The following is a 25,830-nucleotide window of genomic DNA, read 5'->3' on the forward strand; positions in this document are numbered from 1 at the left end:
ATTTAAAAATTATTTTCTCTGCCATATGACTCCATCTGGTTATATGTGAACCTGCCTGTTAAAACCCAGCTAATGTCATTTTTTGTGAATTTCCAAAGTTTGATACTTCTAATCTCATAATTAAAAAAAGACTTAATGACTAAAAGTTTTTACAGGCAGGCTCACATATGAAATGTAATTTTATCCACCATGTAATGTTATCCATATGTTATGTTGTCCACCATCATGTCTCATTTTCAACTGTTTCTCACAGCGTTCTTTGACATGTCTCGGCTCTGTTCTGACGTTGAGACCGATCCCAGAGCTGTTGGAGGCCCCCATCCGTGACGTTTCAATTACAACCACAAGGGAGACCCATGAACCCAGCAGCACTTCCCTAAGTAGTGGATCCTCCTCAGAGTATGATGAAGCAGATGCCTGGGACTTCTTCCAGCAGGCCAGCCAAGACGAAGAAGATGATTTGGAGGAAGATGACGAATACAACCCATATGCCTATGTGTTGAAGAGGCCTGCATCTCAAGGACAAGATGAGGAAGATTTGCTTGAAAGAGGCCCACTGGTGATTCCCATGTCAAGAGGGCTCACGCCAGAGCCAGTCCGTTTGGAGCGGAGGGACAGCAGTCCTTCTCAAAACATTTCTGAGGAAGAAGAGGGATTGGCTGGTGGTCAACCCATACCACGTCGTAGCCTGATCAAAAGCACCTTCTACTGCAGCTCTGAGCAGCTCTCTCCCATGTCTGCTCGTCACATGATGCGTCGGGATAAAACCCAAGCCAGAAAGCAAGAGCGTGGCCGCAAGCCCCTACGTGCCAGCCTCTCTGGCAGGCTAAATGAACCACTCATAGAGTATGTGGAAGATTCCCCTGACATGGAAGCTAAGAGAAACGCATCAATGTATTCGTCAATGCTCAAGTCAAGCTCATTTGATAGCGGAGTGACCGTTGCCCATCCAAACACGCACATGCAGAGAAGAAGCAGATCATTAGATGTGTACACACAACGCTGTCCAGCTTCAACTGAGCTTGGGGTGCAAGGAGAAGAAGATGATGATGTTGAATATAGCCAAAAACAAGATGAAGTCACTGATGAAGAAGAAAAAACCCAAGAAGTTCAAGTGAGAAGGAAACTTTCAGCGGTTTCTTCAAGGAAGAGCCCAATTATGGCAAAGACAAGAGCGCAGGTCAATGAGCCTGTTGAAGAACCAAACAAAGAGTCAAGTGTGGATGACAGCCAACCAGCGATCAAAGAAGCAAAACATTGGGGTGATAGAGAGAGCGTCTCGCTTGACCGTGGCTCAGAGGCATCTAGCAGACCAGGCTCCTATGAAGAACTCTCCCACAGCCAATATGATGAGATCTTGATCGCTGGATCTTCTGGAAAGACCTCCCCATGCTCTCTCCTACAGGACTCTGAGGATGAGGACATGGAAAGAATTCTGAGATCTCTTCGCCAAGACCTCCCACAAGCCCCACCACGACAGCGCACCCACAGTTCGAGCTCTGGATTAAATGAGATGCGCACTAATAAAAGAAATCTCCCTCTGAGAAGAAGCTCCTCAGCGGTAGCAGAAAGAGAGAACAAAGAGGTTCTTCAAAGACACGCCTCTGCCCCAGCTCTACAAGCCAAACCACCTAAGTCTTCTAAACCTGGATTTATGAAGATCTTCCGGAAACACTCATGGGCGAGCCATTCTTCTCCTCAGCTGGAAGGCTCAGAAAAGAAACAAGCAGAGGGAGCAACATCTCAGCCCAGGTCTCCTCTACTAACCCTGAAAAAGAAGATGCGATCGTCTGCCTCCAGCATTACAAAGCTGTTCGGCCGACAGTCAAGCAAAGAAGATGCGGAGAAGAAGAAAGGTGGTAGGCTACTGTTATACAAGTATTTAGATGTACCATAATATTGGTTATGCATAATGTAAGTCAAAACCTTTGCTTATAGGACCAATTGTGAAGAACACCTCTCCTGGAATCCAAATGACTTCCAGTCTTGCCACAACACCAACCACCTCACCTGAAAGTCCTCAGAAAAAGTCAAAATTGTTCAGCCTAAAAGTGCCACTGTTTAAGAAATCCAAAGGTATTAGATTTGTACAGCAGCTTTGGTCATAATTGTTCATTCCTCAATGGCGCTTTTCCTTTGCATAGTACCCCACGGTTTGGGTCGGGTCAGCTTACTTTTGGGGGCTTTTCCACTGGGTGCAGTACATAGTACTCAATACTTTTATTTACCAAGAAACCCGAGCTGATACCAAAACGTGACGCGAAAACAATGTAGATCGCTGATTGGTCTGAGAGAATCGTCACTACCAGCGTTATTGCTGTGATGTATAATCACAGCGTGTACAAATAACAAGGTCATATGAGACACAGCCATCTTTTAACAGTATACATATACTATACAAATCACAACATAAATAGGAAAATGTTGGCATTACTTACTGAGAGCAGTATGCTAGCTGGAGCCATTTACTTCCAGTCTTTGTGCTAAGCTAGGCTAGTGGTGGGTGCGTCAGACAGATTTATGGGACGCACGGGTATGTATGGACTTATCTAACTCTGGGGGATACAGTAAATAAGCTAAAGTCCCAAAAAGTCGTCTTGTTCCTTTAAATACGTCACATGTTTTTACGGGATCTTTACAGTATGCGTGTAAATGCATGCACAGATTCCAGAAAATCATTGGCAGTGTGAATGAATGAACCAAAATCAAACGATCCCGGACAAATCCCAAATACATTATCCATGTATTTTCCATAATCTTTGTGTGAAAAGGGCAAAGGGTCACATATAACCCACTAAATTGTTCTTCCAGAAAGTCCAGGCAGACTGTCTAGGCCAGATGTCGTTCAGCTAGCAGGAGGAGGAGCTCTTGTTTTCTGGAAACCAGTGCCGTCCAATGAGCTCATGACATATTGCATTCAGTATAGTGCAAATGGTAAGATTTCATACCACATTGATAAAAAGATTCAAATGAAGATCCATTCAAATAGGTTTATTTCGTTACTGCATGCCATATTGTCTCATTAACATTTCTGCTTTACTTTAGGTGGGGAGTGGAGAAACTTGTCTGAGAATGTTACAGACAGTTGTTATACAGCTAATGCCCTTCCAAAAGGACCAGGATATGTATTCAGAGTGTCCTGTATCACCAAGACGGGGTTGGCCCCTTTTAGTGATCCTTCACCCCCAGCGTTTATGGCCACCCCTTATGAAGGTATAGAATGATTGGAAATATTTATATAAACTTATAGACGGTTTTAGCATCAACAACATAAACATACAATGTTAAAAATGAATTTATACAATGTTAGCTACAGTACAGGTTTTTAAATTCTTGCCTGGCTTATTGCTAAGCTGCAACCATCATTGTTTTTTCAGACTCGCATATTCCTCTCATTCAGATGGGATCCTTAGGGTCAAAAATCACTGTACCTGGAGGTTTTGGCACAGAAAAGTCTTACAGCTTTCTTTCGGAAATCAACAGGTGCTGTACCGTTACATACTGTATTTTATTTACACAGTAACACACTTTTAAACTGACAAACAGTGCATTCAAGCTGTACATTTTTATCATTATGTCAGTTTGTGTGTTTTGAGCTGTTAGTTTTGAGCTGTTAACACAATGCTCTACCAAATGAGCTACGGAAACACCATGTAGTTAAAGGGACACTCCACTTTTTTTTTAAATAAGCTAATTTTCCAGCTTTCCTACAGTTAAACCTTTGAGTTTTATTGTTTTGGAATCCATTCTGAAGATCTCTGGGTACCACTTTTAGCATAGCTTAGCATAATCCATTGAATCTGATTAGACCATTAGCATCGCGCTCAAAAATAACCAAGGTGTTTTAAGTGTACACAGACCAACGTAAACTTAAAAGTAGCGATTTTCTAGACAGATAGGCTAGGAACTATACTCTTATTCTGGCGTAATAATCAAGGACTTTGCTGATGTAACATGACTACAGGAGGTGCAATGATATTACGCAGCGCCCGAAAATATTCCCCTTGATAAGTTTCAGGTTTACAAAAGAGCCAAGATTTAAATAGGAAAAATATTGAAACTATTTGGTTATTTTTAAGCGATGCTAATTGTTTAATCAGATTCAATGGATAATGCTAAGCCATGCTAAAAGTGGTAGCGCCTGACCCGGAGATCGCTGAATGGATCCCAAAATTGTAAAAATCAAATATTTAACTCTAGGGGAGCTTTCAAAAAAAGTGGAGTGTCCCTTTAAATTAATAGTTGAAAACCCAAATCGAACTATTTGTTGAACCTCAAAATTTCTCCAGAGTAATGCGTACACAATGTCAAGTGTTTTGTGTCTTATTTGACAGAGGCCGTTTTAGCATTGTAACTCAATGTGAGGACAGCCGCAGCTCCCAGATGTTTGCTGCTAAGATGACACCCTACAGAGCAGAGCAGAGGCAACTGGTTTTAAGGGAATATCAGCTGCTTCGCCGGCTAAGCCACCCGCATCTTGTTCAGCTGCATTCGGCCGTTCTCACCCCTACCTGCCTGGTGCTTATAGAGGAACTGTGCTCGGGACGAGAGCTTCTTTATAACCTTGCTGAAAGGTAAAAGTATTAATACTAATATTAAAGGAGTAACAGATTTATTACGTAACATTTAAAACCATATCATATCCATGGATGCAGGTGAAACGCAATTGAAAGGCATGAAAACTGTAGTGTCTGTAAAAAGTAAATTTACCATGTATTCTTGTTTTTAGGGACCTGTATGGAGAATTGAATGTGACTGACCTGCTAGAGCAGATTCTCAGCGCTGTGGATTATCTGCACAGTCGTCGCATTGTACACCTGGATCTCAAGTCGGACAACATGTTGGTGTCGGGCCAAAAAGTGAAGATTGTGGACTTGGGTTCTGCTCAACAATTCATTCGAGGACAGGCGCTGAATATTGAGCACATAAAAGAAATAACAGATAACAAAGGTAGATCACAGCTAAAAACTGATGCTTAGTAATTAATCATTCAATGTCCATTATACATGGGACTCCTTCTAATATCTTATTAAAAACATATGCGTTTATAAAAAATTCTGTTTGTTTAGGGTATATTGTTCTTCCTAAAGCTCCTGAGATCTTGGAAGGACAAGGCGTTGGACCGGAGACTGATATCTGGGCTATTGGGGTTTTGGCTTTTATAATGTAAGTTCCTGTTGAATTTTGTTCAACCTTTAATTCAATATTAAATAGCCATCAAAGTGTTCAAGGAGTAGTGTGCCCAAAAAATTATATTTTATAAAATACTGTATTTTCTGGACTATAAGCCGCACTTTTTTCATAGTTTGGCGGGTACTGGAACTTACAGTCAGGTGCGACTTATGCGTCAAAATTATTTCATATGAACCAAGAGAAACCATTACCATCTACAGCAGCAAGAGTCTGCTTTATGCTGCTCCTGTATTTATGTAATTCAATGGATTCAGTGATGCGGAATGACTTTGGGACCTTTTTGAACTTGATTTGGCTTGTTGTGTTAATTTAGCCTATTCAGCCTCCCTGGTATGTTCTGTATGCTATTGTTTATCGTGTAAATAACTTTTTATGTTACTTTAACATGTTCGGACACCTATTCAGCCTGCAGTTCTGTGCTATTGTTTAGTTGAATAACTTGTCTTTCCAGATAAAATGTCTGTTCTTCGGCTTGGATTTTGTGAAATCATTTTCTAAATAAACGCCACGTATAGTCCAGTGCGACTTATATATTGATTTTCCTCTTCAAAACGCATTTTTGACTGATGCGACTTATACTCCGGAGCGACTTATAGGCCAGTAAATACAGAAATAGCTTAACTCTTTCGCCCCCATTGACGAGATATCTCGTCAATTAAGAGAAAACGCTTCCCCGCCAATGACGAGATTTTCAGTCTTTCCGCAATACCGCTATTATGCACCAGGTGGCGCACTTCCGCAACTTATACAACCCGGAAGTAGCGCCTCACGTGAAAGAGAAAGAACTCCGTGTATGTTTTAAAGATTGCTCTGCATCTGATCTCTATCAAAAGTCCTTCGCAAAAATGGAATTATCTCAGTTTTTTGCTCAAAATTGGGTGTTTTTAATGAAACCTACCCATGTTTGAGAGGTGATTACAAGAGAACTAATGAAGGTAGGATGAAACAGTTTTTTTTGTTTGAAAGCAGAGGGTCTGTTCTTTCATCTGATATTGTTTGTTTATATATTTAAAGAAGAAAATTTTTGCAAGGCATTAAACTTTTGTGAAAATCATGAAAAATGCTGGCGCTGGCTGGCAACTGTTTTTTAAAAACGCTGGCGGGGAAAGAGTTAACAAAAGAAACAGTCTAAAAGTTAAGTCATAATACTAGAATCCGTGCTGTTTTGTTTTTATGTTCCTTACAATCACATCATTTCTCCCATAGGTTGAGTGCCGACAACCCCTTCCATGCTGATTTAAATTGGGAAAGGGATCGGAACATTAAAAAAGGGAAGATCCAGTTGAGTCGCTGTTATCCAGGCCTGTCAGAGGGGGCCATCAACTTCATGAAGAACACAATGAGCAACAAAGCCTGGTAAAATTCTTGGCAATAATGCTTACATCCAAATCCCAGCAAAGTAAACATGTGATCAAGTGAAAATAATAGGCTTAATAGTATAAGTAAAATATTAATATTTTACCAAGTATTTGATGTGGCTCCATGTTTTATCAGGGCAAGACCAACAGCTGCAGAGTGCCTCCAAAACCCATGGATACACGGAGAGCTTCCTGCCCCCAAACATGGCACATCTGTGGTCTGCTTCTCAACAGACAAGCTGAAGGCCTATCTCAGGGAAAGAGAGGTCAAGCGAGACCACGTCCGCACAAAAATTAAACTACCACTTTCATAGTGCAGATGAATGTTAAAGGAGACATTTCACAAGACTTTATTAAGATGTCAAATAAATCTTTGGTGTCCTCTTAGTACATATGTGAAGTTTTCGCTCAAAATACCATATAGATAATTAATTATAACATGTTAAAATTGCCACTTTTTAGGTGTGAGCAAAAATGTACCGCAAATGAGCTGATCTCTGCACCAAATGGCAGTGCCGTGGTTGGATAGTGCAAATTAAGAGGCGGTATTATCCCCTTCTGACATCACAAGGGGAGCCAAATTTCAATGACCTATTTTTTCATATGCTTGCAGAGAATGATTTACCAAAACTAAGTTACTGGGTTAATCTTTTTCACATTTTCTAGGTTGATAGAAGCACTGGGGACAGAATTCTAGCACTTAAACATGAGAAAAGTTTTCCATGATATGTCTCCTTTAAGAATATATTCGGGTGTTTAGAATTAGGTGTGAAACTGTGAAAATGCTTTTTGTGTAGTTGTGTGCTTTCTAAATCAGAGTTCAGTTTATTTTTGTGCTGCTCTCCGACATGGAAAAAAGATTATGTTGAACATTGCTTTATTTTTTTTCTTTAAATGTAACATGTTTCATGATGTAGTTATACATGCATGACTGTGATTATTGCAGTGTAAACATTCAAGTAGTGACAATACTAACAATCATGTATTACATTAGGCATGGCTATATACACAATAGTTAGTAATATGTTTATGGGATGTGAATTTTACATAATAGTGATAATACACATTTATTTGATTATTTAACTGAATTTGTTAAAAAGACTAAATAATATTTCAATTATTTAAATGCAGTCCATCATCTCTCATATATGTGTGATACTGTTATAAGACAATAAAAATATAACAAGCCATATGTAGAATGTGTTATTACATTTTTCAAATGTTAATTAAAACACTACTCTGTCAGGGACTATTTTCTGTGGTATTTATATAATTTAAGTGTACACAAAAAAATTCTGGGTTGTTTTAACCTACGATGGTGTCAAATATGGATTTTTTTGGTTTAAACCAGTAGCTGGGGGTGTCCAAATTTTACCAACCATAGGTTGAACAACCCAGCATTTTTAGAGCGTATTTTTAATAAAAAAATATCAATTGAGTATTTTTCTTGTGTTTATGATTGTATAAGATTATTTTTAATTGGCTTTTTGGTTTGTTTGTTTGTTTGTTTTGTGTGTGTCTCTTTAATTTTTAAGTAGGCTACTTTGGTCAACTAAGTGCTATTATATAATAAATAAAATTAAAATAATTATCAGAATGTTCATCTTGTTGGTCTTCTGCATTGGCTGAGATGGTTTCTTACAATGCATGCAAGTTTATCTGAAGTATTTCATTAAATTTTCTGTTGTAGTTTGAAACTTGTGGCCGCTGTTGTTTAGATGCACTATTTCCTTTTTGCCGTTAGGTGGCGATCATGTACAAGTTGCTCTCAAGAAGCGTAGAGTAGCAAGCCATCAAAGAAGAGACCTCCTATGTTCGATATGAATGTTAGCATTAAAGCTAATGTACCGTATTATAGACTAGCACGTACATTTAGATAAACAGCTGGCTTATCTTTTCAGGTAAGAACAAATATTTTATCCTTACATTTTGTAAGTACAAATCTGAAGTACAGTTCAAACTCAAAACGATTCCGTTTTATCAGTTTCTAAGCTCATTGAATTCGAGTGACTTCGCGCTCGTGCTAACTAAAATTACCTTAGTACTTAATAGCTTTTAAAAAAAATCCTTAATTTCCTACTGTTATTATATATTTTCGCGATCATTTATTTACCCTCAAACTTTTTAAATACCATGCAAACTGTGTTTGAGGTTATTATAAATGTTGAATGAACCACTAGATTGTAACGTTAACTTACACCTGACAACAAAGACGAATCTCATTTTATTTTTTTTTAAGTAAAGCAAGATTATTACATGCATCGTCTCATCCGTGTAATATTTGTTAATCTCTCTGCTTATCATTCAGTTTTATCCATTAGTTAAAGCGCTCACCATGGCGACCGGTGCTGATGTGAGGGATATTTTGGAGCTGACGGGAGGTGACAATGATTCTGGACCCATCAGTAAAAAAGACATCATCAACTCAGACAAGGTAACTTCCAGTATTCAACTATGTTCAAATAGTTTTTATGTTTATGGGTCTTAAATGCACTTTTATTTATTACTGTTTATTTTCTGTTTTCAGAAAAAGGCCAAGAAAGTGACAGAGACTTTGACATTCAAGAGACCAGAAGGAATGCACAGAGAAGTTTATGCTTTACTCTATTCAGACAAAAAGTAAGTTTGACCGCTTTGTACATCACTGCTTTTATGCTTCTGTGAACATGCACTGCTTTCCAATATTTATGATTTCCATGTAATAGCGCAAGGTACTATTGCTTTTTGATGCAGTTGAGTATATTATGTACTGTTTTGCATTTGTGCAGGCATCTGCTCTTACATTTAAAGATGATTAACTGTGACATGGTTTTCTTTTTTTAGTAGGGATGCCCCTCCGCTCTTGCCGAGTGATACCACACAGGGCTATCGTACTGTCAAAGCAAAACTGGGCTGTAAGAAGGTGCGACCTTGGAAGTGGATGCCATTTAGTAATCCAGCCAGAAAAGATGGAGCCATTTTCCATCACTGGAGACGTGCAGCAGAGGAGGGAAAGGACTACCCATTTGCCCGCTTTAACAAGGTAGGGGGAGAGGAGCAAGGTAAAGAGAATTGAAGATAAAAATATTGTGGAGCAAGGAAAGTGGAATTTAAAAGAGGAATTACTGGAGGACAGAATACATCATTTTTATATCCATACTTAAATTTTCTTGAGGTCAATAAATATAATTTTTTTAATATGATAATCATGCTTATCCTTGTATGTTATTTAAAATGTCTTTCCTGCTCTAAGACTGTGCAGGTGCCTGTGTACTCGGAGCAGGAATATCAAATGTATCTCCATGATGATGGATGGACGAAAGCTGAGACGGATCATCTGTTTGACCTCTGCAAACGTTTCGACCTGCGATTTATTGTTATTCATGATCGCTACGATCACCAACAATACAGAGTAAATCCCTTCTAAAGAAAATTGCAGCGCTTACAAATGCTATATGTGACTCTGGACCACCAAAACAGTCATAAGTCTCACATGCATAGTTGTAGCAACAGCCAAGAATACATTGTTTGGGTCAAAATGATCAATTTGTCTTTTATTCCAAAAATCATTAGGATATTATGTAAAGATTATAGTCCATGAGGATATTTTGTACATTTCCTATCGTAAATATTTGTAGCTAAGGACTTCATTTGCAACTTTAAAGGCAATTTTCTCAATATTTTTCATCAATATTTTATCAAGACCATCCATTAATAGAAAGCTCATTTATGCAACTTTTAGAGGATGTATACATCTCAATTTCACTTTAAAAACTTATGACTGATTTTGTGATCCAGGGTCGCATATTTCTGTGATGCTTTGGTTTAAATTTGTTATTTTTCATGGTTACTGATCTGGGCTGTGACTCTTTCATTTTTATAGAAACGATCTGTTGAGGATCTCAAGGAACGTTATCATAACATTTGCGGAAAGTTATCAAAGGTTCGGGCAGGTACAGGGACAGAGCCGAAGGTCTACATATTCGACGCAGGCCACGAGAGACGCAGGAAAGAGCAGCTGGACAGACTGTTCAACCGCACACCTGAACAGGTCCGATGATATCTAAAACCCAAACAGTTGCTCCGCTTGTTTCAAAACATAATCATCACAACAGTAACGTCATTTTCCTTCCTGTAGGTGGCAGAAGAGGAATACCTGATCCAGGAATTGAGGAAGATCGAGAACCGCAAGAAGGAGCGTGAGAAGAAGGCCCAGGACCTTCAGAAGCTCATCACAGCTGCTGACACAACCACAGAGATGCGTAGAGCTGAACGTAAAGCCACTAAGAAAAAGTTACCACAAAAACGAGACACAGAGAAAATGGTAATGATAACTTGTTTGCAAAAAATGTCTGTAATAGCCAAGTTATGCTGTATTACTGATTCTTTTATGTACAATTCTGATTGTTGCATTCAAACTATGAACTCCATGTTAAATGACGTAAGCATCGTAGCGTTTCCTCTAATACTCTCTCATCTATCCAAATCCAGATTGTTCCTGAAACCGCCGGCATCAAGTTCCCAGACTTCAAATCAGCTGGTGTTTCACTACGGAGCCAAAGAGTAAGATAAACTTACACGCTTTAACGAAACTGACCCCTGATCCATTTCTTAATATATTACCTTTGCTGAATATTATGATGCATCCCTCTACGCTGCAGGAGCTTGGCGTTTAACTTCCCTCTCATTAGGCAGAGGTGATTGATTTACACAGTCATAGGTAGACTAATCTACCCACAGGAAGGCATTCCTCTTTAAGAGTAATGAAGGGAGGTCGCTCTATGTAAAACGCATTAAGGAGCGCACCGAGGTAGTGTATGACTCGAATATGGCCGGTCATCTGTTAGTCAGACTTGGGTGCATAAACATGTTTTGATCTGCCCTCTCTGAAGTGCATTTCAGGGGTATTATGAATGAAAGATGACCCCATTTTAATTCCATTTCTTCCACTTTTTTTCTTCCGTGTAGCCATCTGAGATTAAAGGTGTTAATGTTCCATCTAGAATTTCAGGCACCTCATGGAATTCAAACTGGCCGATTTGTACCGAAAATGTACTCTTAACTTTCTCAGCCTGAGCACACAAACACGACTTAAGTTTACCACAAGTTTATTTCTAGTTGTTGATTTTGCTAAAGGAGATATTTGTGTGTGCCTAGATGAAGCTGCCCAGTTCGGTTGGACAAAAGAAAATAAAAGCAATTGAACAGATTCTGACTGAGCAAGGAGTTGGTGAGTAGTTTTTTTTTGTTTATATTACTAATATAAGCATTTACAACTATATAAGGCGGTTTCCCAGACAGGGTTTAGATCAATCCAAGATTAGGCCTTATTATATTAGTACATTAAAGTAGTTTTTACAAACAAACCTTACAAAAACAATACTGGTGTGCATCTTGACATAAAATTATGGCACTAATATATGTTAAAGGATTAGTCAATTTTCTTAAAAAAAATCCAGATAATTTACTTACCACCATGTCATCCAAACTGTTGATGTCTTTCTTTGTTCAGTCGAGAAGAAATTATGTTTTTTTAATGATTTTTCTCATTTTAATGGACCCCAACACTTAACAGTTTTAATGCAGTTTAATATTGCAGTTTCAAAGGACCCTAAACAATCCCAAAGAGGCATAAGGGTCTTATCTAGCAAAACGATTGTCATTTTTGGCAAGAAAAATAAAAAATAATGCACTTTTAAACCACACCTTCTCGTCTTCCTCTGGCTGTGTGATGAGCCAGCGTGACCTCACGTAATTGCGTAATGACAGCGAAAGGTCACGTGTTACATATGTGAAACACACATTTGCGGACTATTTTAAACCATAAACTGACACAAAGACATTAATTTGTATGATTACACATACAACAATGTCTGAACGGTCCTCTTTCTCCCCACTTGTAAACACTGGGGCGTAGTTTCGATACGTCATCCGTGACCTCTTGACATATTACGTGAGGTCGTGCTGGCGCGTAACAGGACCGAAGGAAGAAGAGAAGTTGTGGTTTAAAAGTGCATATTTTTTTCTTGCCAAAAATGACAATCGTTTTACTAGATAAGACCCTTATGCCTCGTTTGAGATCATTTAGAGTCCTTTGAAACTGCAATTTTAAACTGCATTAAAACTGTTAAGTGTTGGGGTCCATTAAAGTCCATTAAAATGAAAAAAATCCTGAAATGTTTTCCTCAAAAAACATAATTTCTTCTCGACCGAACAGAAATACATCAACATTTTGGATGACATGGTGTTGAGTAAATTATCTGGATTTTTTTTAAGAAAATGGACTAATCCTTTAAGATTTATCAGAACAAAGTGTTTTTAAATTAAGGCAGCCTAAACATGCATTTTAGCCTGGAACTAGGATAAGCCCTGTCCGGGAAACTACCCCTATAAACATTAAGTCCCGTCTTAAATACACCATAGTTCCTCAGCTAAAGCTTTCAAAAATTTTTAAACAAAATATGGATATGATTGTAACTATAAACACTTTGTATTGAAAAGGCTCGTAACATGTTCTCCCTCTTTCTCTTACTTAAACTACAGACCTTAACCCCATGCCAACAGAGGATATTGTGCAGATGTTTAATGAACTTCGCAGTGACCTGGTTCTGGTGTACGAGCTGAAGCAGGCCTACAGTAACTGCGAGTACGAACAGCAGATGTTGCGGCACCGCTATGATGCTCTGCTAAAAGCAGGGGGCGCCTGTACACCACAGAGCGAGAGCGGCGGCGCTCCTGACACTCAATTGTGGCCAAGCGCCGATGACATCAAAACTGAACCCAAAGAGCAGATTATTGATGTGGTTGGAGCTCCGCTTACTCCAAATTCAGTGAGTTATCCAAGGAGCACTTCTTATTCCATAACTTAATATGTGAAGTCAGTGACTTTTTAAATTGTAAATGGTCTAAATACTGAAGTACAGATGTGTGTTAACTTTACACAGCGCAAACGGAGAGAATCTGCATCCAGCTCTTCTTCTATCAAGAAGGTGAAGAAACCCTGACATGGATGACTTTATAAACTCATTTGGACGTTTTGGAACCGGAAAGAGGGTTTTGGGTCTCTCTTAAGTGATTGCCTGCTATGGTCGGAGGATGAGGTTGTGGTTGTAGGTCATCTGTTGTTTGCTCTTGATGACCAGTCCCTGACACTGTTAATATATTCAGCACAATGACCCTTCAATACCACCTGCTTCCCACCTCCCAAATCCGCACCATGACACAGACCACCCTTGACATCCTATTCCATCTTACCACCTCCTCTGACCTATCAGACAGACCAAACCCAGATGAACTGTAAATTGGCAGAGAGATCTAATCGTCACATGAAAAGACAGAAATAAAGAGAGAGGAGGAAGAAAAAATTAGTTTGTCTGATATGAGCGGATGCTGGACAGATGTATGACGGAGTGAATCCGCATTCCCGTTGGGGGAATTTATTGAATAGGTGTTTGATTTGGCTGCCTCTTGAAATGATGGGTTTTGGATAAATGTCTCACTTGTACATCTGATGTGCTGATTTTTACGTTACCTCAAATAAGTGGATCTTCTCTATCTTGTGTGAATCTCTTTCTTTTGGTCACATCCAGCTCTGTAAAATATCCTTGTTCAAAGGTTTAATAAATGTTGTCTTTTTCAGAGTTTCACTTTGAATATATTAAATATTTCACCAGTACTACATCAAAATGCTTTTAGTAAAGTGAATGGTATCAGATCTGAGCAGTATATTTACTCCTATCATTTTAATATTGTTAAAATTTAGACCAAACAATTCAGAATGTTAGATACAATTATTAAAAACCAAGAATGCTTAGGCCTACTACAACTTTGTTTTCTGTACTATTAGCTATGGTGAATTGATAAACTGTAGTTAATACTGTAATTAATTTGATGTTTACTATGGTATTTAAAAAGGAATTTAACTACAATAAATACTAAAATATGGTATTTTTTTAAGAGGATGATAATGACAGTATTGAATAAAATAACCATGTCGGTTATTGTACTGTAAAATCAGGATATCTTGCTCGGTATTTCTGAGGCGTTCGGCGCGCTTTAAATTAGCTGTCAAGCGCGCGCATCAATAACGTGAAGAGCGCGAGCTCTGCTGCGTGTCATCAGCACTTCATGAATTCGCCACGATAAAGACATCGCCAGTAAATTCATTACAGTATTGAACATGACGGGAAACATTTATAATTTACATGTCACCTCTGCCCATCCTGCCATAAATTTATCTGAGACGGTAAATAACGATATTTCAAACACTTAAAGCTTTCTCTGCTGTGCTGAGGTGATAAAATAACGGAAGATCTTCTGACTGACACGTTTCCTCGTCTTTGGATACGACGATTTGACTTTTTCTGGTATAATTTACATTGTATGACTAAATGTACTTAAAGTAAGTTAAAGGAACTTTACATTATGGTTTATCTGTAGTAAACATTAAAGTAAATCATTGACGGGCACGTGCACGAGATGAAAACGTATGCTTATTTGTGTTATTAAACGTACCATCGTAAAATTAAAGTAGGCTAAACTACTGTATTTACTACAGTTTATGTAATATAGTTAATACTATAAAATACTATTATACTACAGTACTAATATAATTTAAATACTAGGCCTAACCTGTATTTTTTCATGTGGGCAAATTGTTGACGATGACGACGTTGTAAAGTATGATACTTTTTGTAATCTACCTTAACATTGTTTTAAATAGCTACTACTTAAGTGGTAGTGTCCACTTGCAAATAAATGAATCCTTTTCATCTTCACTGTCTGACTTAAGATAATAAAGTGGCTTGCATGGTGCGCTACCTGAGGAAATCTAACAGCTGTGATCTGTTGAAGGGAGAGAAAGTGAAAAACAGTGGTAAAATTGATTCTTGGTCTCTATATTTCATGTTGAAAATTGGCTCGTAAATCCCGCGGTATGATCTATGGTGGCCATCCTTAGAAAAAAATCCGTAAATGTGTAATTTCTCCCTTGACAGAACACAGCCGGAAGATGATCCTTCTTTTCCTCTCGTCCTCACTGTTTCTTTTCATGACTTTGTGATGGCTCCATGTCATTACACCAAATCCATTTATCAAACGCGTTACTAACATCTTATTCAAAAAAATTGTGTAGGCATTTGTGTCATTTTCAGCAGGTGTAGATGAAGGTCATACACACTCTGGTTCTTGTTTTATGTTTGATCTTCTTAGGAGGACTACATGAAAGTGTCCTGGGCCATATTTAAATTTGGTATCCCAAGCAGGACGATTCCATTGCTACCCATGTGAAAATGATGTAGATGGCTGAACCGTCCTCCTCGGTTGAACAACGGACGTAAGAGGATGGAGAGGTAAAAGGCAGCAGGCAGAACCCTGGCGGAGTGGTTTATTATCCCGACGAAGAAGTGATGGTGTGAAACGAGAGCTCTTTATCAGAGCCACTGGAGTGGAGAAGAGCGTTTTAATAATTGCCTAAGAGGGGTGAAGGGTTTTTATCATAATTTAAGTCTTTCCAGAGCTAATTGTAGCTATACGTCATTGTCTGCGAGCACGCCTAGCAGCAGATGCGATAGAGATTTGATGGAGAAGAGTTAGTAAGGAAAAGGCGACATCAGGTCTGTCATTGAAGGCGCAAGGGTTTATATGGTTTTCATCACTCTATCAAAATGTATTGATCTCCATCACAGTCAGATGGTGATAAGGAGCTTTCATTAAACTCCAAGGCACATGTCCTACAGGAGTACAACTCATTTTTTAAAAATCTGATGTGTTTTTTCTTCCACCGGTATATTTAAGGTAATGATATTTTTTAAGGATAAACACTTTATGAAGTGTTGCTGTGCAGTTACGTTGGACTGGTTATGCTGGATCTTGCTGATTTTTAATGTGTTTGACTCCCTGGATGAGCAATAGTGACCGTGTACTGTATGTTGGGGAAAGGATGGTGTAGTTCATTCACCTTTCTATATCTAATATGAGGTTGGTGTCCCAATCACCTGTTAGCAGACATGCTCATGGCTAGTTTTAACCACTCCAGTCTGCTTTGGAGAGCGCCACTATATCCATGCCCGTAAGACAGCGGTGCCTTTAGAGAAGGTGGAGATTAAATGGGAACACTCTGTGTCTCACTGGGGAAAAGTCATTGTTCAGCTAATAGGACACCTTGATGGGAGGATGGAAAGTACTGGTGAAAGACGTCATGTACTTTACGGTTTCCTGGAGAAGATTTAAATTGATTTACTAAGCCTGATTAAATTCATACTACACATATTTAGGGGCGGTTTCCCGGACAGGGCTTATCGTAGTCCAAGACTAAAATGCATGTTTGAGCTGCTTTAATTTAAAAACATTTCCTAACGCATTTTAACATATAGCGATAACATTGTTTTATCTCAAGGTGCACACCTGAAGTGTTTTTGTTTGTAAAAACTTTTAAATTAGGCCTATAGTCCTGGATTAATCTAAGACCTGTCCGGGAAATCGCCCCATACTGTATGTGGTACATGTGTGTAGTGTTAGTGGTCCCACTCTTTGGTGACATGAGTATTGGGTGGGTATTGAAGTAATATGCGTTTGAAGTCCATTGACAAGCATTTACTGACAGTGTTAAGTAAAACATTGTTTAGTTCATTGAGAGAAAGCTGTTTCTGTCCCATCTAGCACCCAGTCCAATGAAGCAGATGGCTGTGAGCAAGACGGAGGGTAGTTATTCTACTCCATTCCTTTGACCAGCACTGCGTCAATTATCGGACTGACGTTTCATTAGCTCCTGCAGCTGATGCCACAGTGGTGAAGCGCTGAAGTGTGATGGATTGAAAGAATTGAAGGTAAAACAACTGATGCTTAAGGCTTTGGTACACTCTTAAAAATAAAGGTGCTAAAAATGTTTTGTAAAGAACAATCTTTCTGTTTTACAAAAGGTTCTTTAGATTATTAAAGGTAAGACTGAATGGTTCTTGAGGAACCAATAATGGTCCTTCTATGCAATTGCTGTGAAGAACCCATAAGTGTTTTTATTGTTAAGGTAGCTGGTAGTTTTAGGAACCATTATATTAAATCTCTGTTGATCCAAACTGTCAGGGTTGAGTCTGCTATAAAAGAAATTTAGCTGCTGGTTGAAACCGGCTTTGTATGTGTATACTCTGAAAGGTTATGTGGGGCTAAGCCATAGGAAAGTGGCAGATTTAAAGGATTCCACTCCAAGATGCTGCTGTTGAGCTATCACGGATGACGGGCCTGTTCCCCTACTGTCAATTTTAGCAAGAGATTAAACCCATGAATAAAACTGGGGCCATAAATATGTAAGACTTTGGTCAATTTTAACAAGACTGTCATATCTATATTTGACATTTGATTTTTGCTTTTGCAGTTCTGTAGTCCTCGGATGTGCATAGTTTGTTATCTATGTGCACTTGAAACTGGATTGTTGTTGACAAGGCCTCAGGTGAGGTAAGGCCAACTTATCAATTCACTAAAGGCAGCACTCAATGTAATCTTTAATCCTCTCCAATGCGAGAAAATCAATACGTTCAGCTGCAATCCGGAATAGAGGGGTTTAATCACAGCTCAGGGTGAATGAGGAAACAAAAGATGAATTGAGAATGTTGTGTATTTGTGTTTTAAATTAGTTTGCTTCAAAATGTTTCCTTTTAAAATTCAAATATTATAGCATTTAAGGTGCATGTGTTGCGTGCACATTTTTTTAGGCCAAAGCTTTAGCACGCTGTTCATTCTGAAAGTTTGCAGTCCATTATTAAGCTATTATAAAATGATTATAAAAATAAGGTTATAATTTGCAATTTTCATATTTTAGAATATTTGACTTATATTGAATGAGGGCAGAGAGGAGAATTGGAGCTTTAAGAAAGGCTCATAAAGTCCTTATTAAGACAGATCTGAAATTGGTTTAATGATGTCTAATAGAGGGCGCAATTACACATTTAATGCAAGGATCCCTTTTGGCACAGTGCATAGAAATGAGTCAATTACGTATTCATTAGAGGCACAGCCAGCCTGTAAGTGCAGTGTGAATCGCATGAAATGTTTGTCTTGTTTTGGCACTGTTTAAAAAGCTACTAATATAAATGAGACTACATGTTTATACAGGTAAAATACATTATTAAAGTAAATAAAAATTTAATAATAATTAGGACACAAATTTACTCTGTAAAAAAGGTTCTTTGTAATAAAAAAAGGTTGTACAGACAAAACATAAATAATTAAGAAAGTAATGGTTCTTATAAGAACCTTAAGGGTTCTTCTATAACATTACTGCTAAGAACCTCTTTAAACCTTTATTTTTATAACTATATGCCTATCCATATAATTTTCTTGCATTCCTTTGGTTGGTAACAGGGACTACAAATAGAAATTTTCTGTTCAGGAAAAACATGATGAAAGGGAAAACCAGATATTGAAGAATGTCCTTTAAAAAAAACTTTTAGGTCAGAATCTGTTCTTTCTAGCTCTCTCTTTTCTCATTCATTCGTACTTTTTCTATTTATTCCCCTCCTCTGCCTTCTCGCACTGTCACCCTTTACGTCGTCCATAGACGGCACACACAATTACAGTCTCTGATTGCTATCAGCCAAGGTTGGGGGGCTTACAAATTAGGGGATAAATAGGATTTCCTACATGCTCGATGGCAAAGGCCAGGGAATGGTAATGAAAAACTATACATCACAATCAGCACGACAATCCTATTCATACAGTCAGGCATTACACTCACTCTTCATAATAATAGCCAAATGACAGTCACGGATGTAAGGCACGAGCGAGACGCTCCCCACATACCCTGTAAGCATCTCCCAGCTGAACAACATCTACGCCTGGCCTTTATTGTTATGCTGCAATGTGATGCACGCTTTTGGAGAGAACTTGATTTATTTCTTCATTGTCGTGAGTTTGAGGGGGCTTCCTGCAGGGTTTTCGCAGAACTAAATTGTTGGTTATTGAAATATAGCAACATGTTCTGCATTGAGCCTGATTGTTTATGGGTTAAGACTGTTAAAATGTCTCTGCATGCAAAAGGGAGGAGATACCATATGATTTAGGTATCGCAGTATTGTTTGTCATTTTGAAGATGTATACTAATAATGTGAAAGTATGATAAAATATAGATAAAGTTAACTTTTTATAACCTTATTTTAAGCTTCAATTTGTATTTCAAACCCTAACTTGCAGTCAGAGAGAGAAAAGTTAAGCACTCCTGTTTCTCTGTCATTCTGGCTGAGGGACGGACATTCTCTAGTAGATGAAGACTCATTTACTTCCACAATCAGTCGCAGAAGATCCAATCTGTCCCCCGAACACACACACAGAGGTTGTCAGACTGCTGTAGGACTGAATCCACGGACCCACTCAGACCACAATTACTCGCGCTATAATGAGAAACTCGAGTCTGCCCACTCGAGTATCAGACTGCCACTAGGAGGACATGGAGTCAATTAGAATGCATTGCACTGACAATGCAAACTCATTCACTTAGCCTGGCTATGGACAACATATCATGGCTTCCCTCAGAGAGGATGTTGCAATAATTGGCTCTATTTTTATTTTTATAGTCAGTGGTCTAAGAAGCATCACAAAATGTTTCCTGTTCACGACATCTCGAACTTGGAGTTTTTCTAAACTTGATTTGCTGAGGTTTTCTTGCTTCAGTTCGTACTTGTTTTAGTTTACTTTCTGGCTGCTTTTTGAAGACATTTTCAGTGCAGTTACAGTAATGCGTATTCTGCAGCGTTAGTAACTATTGGTAGTTTTAATAATATCCTATATTACATTTATCAGATGCTTTTATCCAAATCATTCAAGCAATACTTTATATCAATATGTGCATTCTCTGGGATTTAAATCTACAACTTTTGCAATGTATATTCAATGGTCTACCAACTGAGCTACAGCAACACTTTGTTAAAGGGACACTCCACTTTTTTTGAAAATAGGCTCATTTTCCAGCCCCCCCTAGAGTTAATCATTTGATTTTTACCGTTTTGGAATCCATTCAGCTGATCTCCGGGTCTGGCGCTAGCACTTTTAGCATTGCTTAGCACAATCCATTGAATCTAATTAGACCATTAGCATCGCACCTAAATAATAACCAAAGAGTTTCGATATCCTTCTGGCGTAATAATCAAGGACTTTACTGATGTAACATCTGCAGGAGGTGTAGTGATATTACGCACTGCTTAAAAATAGTCCCCTGTCATTGAAAGTAGCAAGGGGACTATTTTATTATAAGCTATGCTAAAAGTGTTAGTGCCAGAAACGGAGATCAGCTGAATGGGTTCCAAAACAGTAATAATCAAATGTTTAACTCTATGGGAGCTGGAAAATGAGCATATTTTCAAAAAAAGTGGAATTTCCCTTTAAGCCGTTGTTTCATGGTTTGTTCAATGTACACGGTCAGAAGAAATGGTTCCTAGCTGTCAGTGGAGTTGTACACATTCAAAAAGTGCACATTTGCACCTAAAAAGTTCATATTAGTACCTCAGAGGTGAATGTTGATTACCTCAGAGGTATATATTTGGGGCTGGTGACTCCTTTTTTCGAGGGCGCACGAATGCGAAACCCGTCAAAACAAATTTAGCCATGTTAAAATATGTGTTCGGCGCATCATGCGAATCTATGTGCATCAGGCGTCATGTCAAAATACGTTTTTTATGAAAGAGATGCACTTTTGCGCTAATCTCAAATGTAATCAGAGTTTAGTGTTAAGTTAGTGTCTTATTAGTGAATATTTTGTGAACGTTTTATCATAAACCCTTTTGACGCGTGTGCAATAGGCCATATTTTGACATGACGTGTGATGCACATAGATTCACATGTTGCGCCAAACACATATTTTAACATGACAAGCCACACACATGACATGCCAAACACATATTTTAACTTTAGGCTCCTTGGGAGAGAAGTCACTGGCCGCCACTGGTATCAAATGTATACATATCTTTAGGACTCTTTTAAAGGGTACTGCCCTAGTAAGAACTAGGAACCATTTTTTGTTAAAACAACTTGGCTTTACAAGTCAATTCAACCTAAGGTTTTGAGTTGTTATAAGTTGACTAATCTTGCGTGTTTTTCGCAGCTTTTTCTGGACAAAGCCCGCCCACGAGCTGTTTGACCGACATGTCAAACAACCAATCACAGTTTGTTTCATCTAGCGTCACGTTTCGGACTCTCCACAATAACGAGCCGGCTGGCAACAAGTCAGTTATTGAAAAAAGCCAACCGAATAGCATCTAAATAAACAACATTACGCACCATAGAACAACGTTGTGCACTTTATCAACAGCCACACCAATGAGACGGTCCAGTTAAACGTCTGTTTGAAGCATATCTCTTCACTTTTTAACATCTACAAGCAATTCAGGAGAACCAAACTTTTTGAATCCACTAACTGCCTCAAGCAAAACTCTCGGATGTCTTTTAGTGAGTCTATGCCGTGAACTTTGCATATTTTTGAGAATCCAATGTTTAGCTGATCATGATAACTGGTCATTATTATCCACGTGAACTCGACTGAATCTCTTCCTCAATGGAACGTCAGAGCTTTGTTTTCCAGGGACCAAAACTAATCGCGACACTCGCGTCTCCTGGAAATCCGGTTTATTTCAACCAAAGACGACTTCAACATTCTCACAGGGTTTCCAGAAAAAAGTATGAAAAACATCAGACGTTTAGCTAACAGTCTGTGGGCGTGACGTCTGAGGCTGAAACTATAAGTTGACATAACTAATAAAAATAAGTTGAAATTGTTTAACTTAATTTGTTAAGTTAAAGTAACAAAATATATGTTGATTTTTTATAGTGTACAAATACTGCAGGTCTCCATCTTTTCGGAGGGTTAAAATATTCCTTGATCTTCTTTTCAGGAACATCTGATTATGAGATGATAAAACAATTGTACCTTGGGCCTCTTTAGCTTCTGGCAGCCTCAAGAGAGATCAATCACATTTGATCAAATTCTGAGAAAGATAACGGCTACATTCACACAGCAGATACCCACACACGCTTATAATTTATCACCAAGGTGACAGGCAACCTGACAGCCTTTCGATCAATACCATGAAGAGTAATCAGTGATAGAACGACATGGTACAATGGCCCTCACTTCTCCTTGTGTGACTGGGAGTGAGGCCGCGACAGATTGGCTGAGGAATCTGATGCCACTAAGATACTGAAGAATCTGATGGCACGAGATACCGTGAGGTGACCGAGATAAAGGAAAGATAGCAAAAACGTCCCCATTCAAGGTTTTTAATCTAGGACAGCAGAGGGATTTCGTAAAAAGCCATTATCAGCACTCCAGATAAAAGTGCTTATCTGAGTGCTTGCATTTGCGGTGTGCATAAAATATATTTGTCGCAACTCCTGAAATTCATACAAAGCCATATAAATATCAATTTTAAGGCAAGAACAACAGCTAAGTTTTGATATGAATTGTTATTTAATTTACTAATAACACAAAAAGACATACCAGTACATGTCAATAGATCTTAGTGAATCATTATTCCATCACCAGCAAGCAGAGAGAGTGCATGAGTGTGTGTAATGGACTGTGGGAAGGGGCAGAGATGAGACTTCTTTCTTGGGCTATGTTGGCTCATAGTCTTCATCATATTGTCCCAACTGAGAACTGACTCATCCATCAGTTTTCCTCCTGCTCATCCATCACAAACCACAAACATACACCCACAAACACACACACCTGGGTTGCTTCTAGACCACAGGAACTGAAGGAGAACAGCGGGATTGCTTAATGTCATACATACTTGCTTACGTTCACGGTCTCATTCACATGTGTGGTGAGATGAATACAATCATCATAACTTGGATGTGATGTAAACATACTCCCCTTACTTGTAAGGTCAAGATTGCTCAAGAAAGTTTTACGCTGCTGTTGGCCAGCGTCACCCTGGCTGCCCTACGCAGCCAGAAATCGATCCACCAAAACAGTCGAGTGTAGAGATGAGCGAACTGGCTAATTCACTATTGATTTGTACATGGAGGGATAGTTCGCACCCTTCTCATGTTATGGAGTATCCGTTATGGTTCAGCTGTCGAATCGAGATAGAGAACAAAAGGGGAGAGTATACGTTTAATCCCACAAAGTAGCTCCTGATCTTAAAGTGTCTTCTGCTATGAATGCTCCGAGTAACACCTGGGCTCAGTTTAAACCATTACATTTGTAAATATAGGCTCACGAAAGGAAGATGATCCAGACAGAAAGTTTAAAGAAATAGTTGTGCTTATCAATGTTTTTGTAGCTCAGTTGGTAGAGCATTGTAGTTGTGGGTTCGATTTCCAGGGATCACACATACTGATACAAATGTATACCTTTAATGCACTGTAAGCCACTTTGGATAAAATTGTTATACGTATAATGTTAAATAAGTCAATGACGTGACGTACATTTTTTGTGTCCTTATGGTTTAATTAAATGTAAAAAAGTTAAAATTCTAAATAAATTTGCAGATTACTTGCATACATTCTCGTTTTTGAGGTCCAAGTCTAAAATTTCTGGTTTAACTTAATTTTGCAGGAATATTTGGGGGATAATTGGAAAAAATGTCAATGTGGTGTAACCGGTTTGTGTCAATTGGTGTAACTAGTATTTTTTTTCCAAATTAAAATGTAAATATAATATATTCATAAAACATGTGGAATAAAATATAATCATCTAATGTAATAATCTGATTTTTTATACATAATTTTTACATAATTTGTCAAAGATTATTTAGAAAACAGAGCTGTTTTCAGCATATGTCTGGACAAATATAACAAAAACGCATAAACATTTACATTTTGAAATAACTCTAATTAAATGTGTTTTAGTGTGATTTTTTTATTTTTTTATGATTTCGGTTATATGCCATCTAGGTGGATAAAATATGTATTATTTTTTATTCTTTTGCGCATTTGGTGGTTACACCATTTGACATTTTCAGGTCCATTCAGTCTAACTTTCATAAAAAATGGTGCATAAATTTTTTTTTTTTTTTTTTTTTGGAATAAAATCGACATAAATACATGTGCATTGAAATATACCCAATGCATGCTTAAAAAAATAATAATAATAAAAAAAAAAATATATATATATATATATATATATATATATATATATATATATATATATATATATATATATGTATGTATATATATGTATGTATTTGAATTTCTCATCTTTCCAAACCGTTTTTGTCACTGACTCATATTATTAATAGTACATTGCACATATTGCTACAAGCCTAGTGATTTGTTTAAAGAAATAGATCACCCAAAAATGCGTCCACTCAATACATTCCTGTTAATACAGACATGTTACATTTATATCAATGTATGATCTGCCACTTTGACTCTATTTGTGTGAAGAGGCCACATCCTGTCTATTATAATTAGAAATGTGTCACCAGATATAAGAGTGATCATCCGAAATACAGCGGCACGCTTACCTCTGTCACTGCTTTTGAGACCTTAATACATGGCTTAACATTTTGGAGGTGAGGAACAACATGATCTCCCAGTGGATGCCTTTTAAAAATGGAGGAACATACTGGAGATCGTGTCCATTCTTTAAAACTGAAGGATTATTTAGTTGCTCTTTAAACAGTGGTTTTGAGGGACCTGGGACTATTGCAATACAGCTCTTAATATTATGCTTAAGTCCATTGACAGTTTATCGGAGAGAGCTTATATTTTTTATTTATAAAATTTGTATTTATTTTTAGTGAGTAAACATCCGCTCCCTCTCTGTATCTTTCCCTCGCCCTGTGTCTTTGCATCTCACCTCCGTCCTTCTTTCTTTGGTGTCACCTCTATCACAGTCTAATTGGAATTCTGTCACTAGGTAAATGCTTTGTGACCAGTTAGTGACAGGCGCGTCGCCCTGCCGCGAGAATCCGGTAGACAATCACCGTCACATGGACAGCAGCGAGCCGTAAGAAGGCGCAAGAGCCAGAGGGGTTACCATGCTTGGCACTGACCTGACACCTCCATCACGACAGTAAGCGCCAGTTCGGGATGCCAGTGTGCCAGTAATAGACTATGTGACTGGCTGACTGGATTCATGCTAACCACAGACCCACTCATTTCCCTTGCCAATTAAATGGAGGGAAAGTGATGCCTCTCTACCTTTCACAACCTTCCCCCTCAGCCGTCCCCTATTTTGGCCACAGGATAACACAGTCACGCTGGTCTTCTTTGTTCTGGAGAGGATTCTTGGTGCCTATCATGACTGGCATTATATCCTCGAGGCAGAAAGAGAAATCATTTATTTTCATACATAACATATACATGCACT

At 38.3% G+C, this 25,830-nt stretch overlaps 3 protein-coding genes across 12 annotated transcripts in view; all 3 read left to right on the plus strand.

The window, feature by feature from the left end:
• The window catches only part of obscna (obscurin, cytoskeletal calmodulin and titin-interacting RhoGEF a), a 74,551-nt gene extending 66,448 nt beyond the window's left edge, over nt 1-8,103 (plus strand). Inside the window, exons 74-83 of the mRNA XM_073867974.1 lie at nt 254-1,859; nt 1,939-2,076; nt 2,812-2,934; nt 3,046-3,213; nt 3,378-3,483; nt 4,335-4,574; nt 4,730-4,950; nt 5,070-5,166; nt 6,400-6,549; nt 6,688-8,103. Of these exons, the coding sequence (XP_073724075.1) occupies nt 254-1,859; nt 1,939-2,076; nt 2,812-2,934; nt 3,046-3,213; nt 3,378-3,483; nt 4,335-4,574; nt 4,730-4,950; nt 5,070-5,166; nt 6,400-6,549; nt 6,688-6,865 (3,027 nt within the window). The 3' untranslated portion in view covers nt 6,866-8,103. The remainder of the gene's footprint in view (nt 1-253; nt 1,860-1,938; nt 2,077-2,811; nt 2,935-3,045; nt 3,214-3,377; nt 3,484-4,334; nt 4,575-4,729; nt 4,951-5,069; nt 5,167-6,399; nt 6,550-6,687) is intronic.
• Nucleotides 8,104-8,291: 188 nt separating this feature from the next.
• dmap1 (DNA methyltransferase 1 associated protein 1) lies at nt 8,292-14,171 on the plus strand. 2 transcript variants are annotated; one of them, XM_055167740.2, is made up of 11 exons: nt 8,292-8,452; nt 8,860-8,985; nt 9,079-9,170; nt 9,375-9,573; nt 9,784-9,942; nt 10,414-10,581; nt 10,669-10,854; nt 11,022-11,093; nt 11,688-11,760; nt 13,074-13,360; nt 13,475-14,171. In XM_055167740.2, exons 2-11 carry the CDS (start codon nt 8,887-8,889, stop codon nt 13,532-13,534), a joined length of 1,395 nt encoding a protein of 464 aa, XP_055023715.1. In that variant the 5' UTR covers nt 8,292-8,452; nt 8,860-8,886; the 3' UTR covers nt 13,535-14,171. The 2 variants fall into 2 exon arrangements, with proteins under 2 accessions (XP_055023715.1, XP_073724084.1); XM_073867983.1 differs by having other exon boundaries at nt 8,307-8,449; nt 8,858-8,985.
• A 436-nt stretch (nt 14,172-14,607) lies between these two features.
• rnf220b (ring finger protein 220b) overlaps nt 14,608-25,830 on the plus strand; it is a 75,162-nt gene continuing 63,939 nt past the window's right edge. For 5 of the 9 annotated variants that reach the window (XM_073867975.1, XM_073867980.1, XM_073867981.1 and 2 more), the window contains exons 1-4: nt 14,608-14,931; nt 15,741-15,880; nt 17,190-17,356; nt 17,899-17,978. The gene's annotated coding sequence lies outside the window, so the exon portion shown is untranslated. The remainder of the gene's footprint in view (nt 14,932-15,740; nt 15,881-17,189; nt 17,357-17,898; nt 17,979-25,830) is intronic. The other 4 variants (XM_073867982.1, XM_055167730.2, XM_073867977.1 and 1 more) reach the window with 3 other exon arrangements.

This window comes from Misgurnus anguillicaudatus, chromosome 5 (genome assembly GCF_027580225.2).
Source record: "Misgurnus anguillicaudatus chromosome 5, ASM2758022v2, whole genome shotgun sequence".
In the NCBI taxonomy this organism is placed as follows: Eukaryota; Metazoa; Chordata; class Actinopteri; order Cypriniformes; family Cobitidae; genus Misgurnus; species Misgurnus anguillicaudatus.

Coding starts and splice junctions, on each gene's coding strand:
- dmap1 (XM_055167740.2), top strand. CDS start 8,887: ATGGCGACCGGTGCTGATGTGAGGGATATTTTGGAGCTGACGGGAGGT. Junction 9,171..9,374: donor TTACTCTATTCAGACAAAAA/GTAAGTTTGACC, acceptor TTCTTTTTTTAG/TAGGGATGCCCCTCCGCTCT. Junction 10,582..10,668: donor TCAACCGCACACCTGAACAG/GTCCGATGATAT, acceptor TCCTTCCTGTAG/GTGGCAGAAGAGGAATACCT.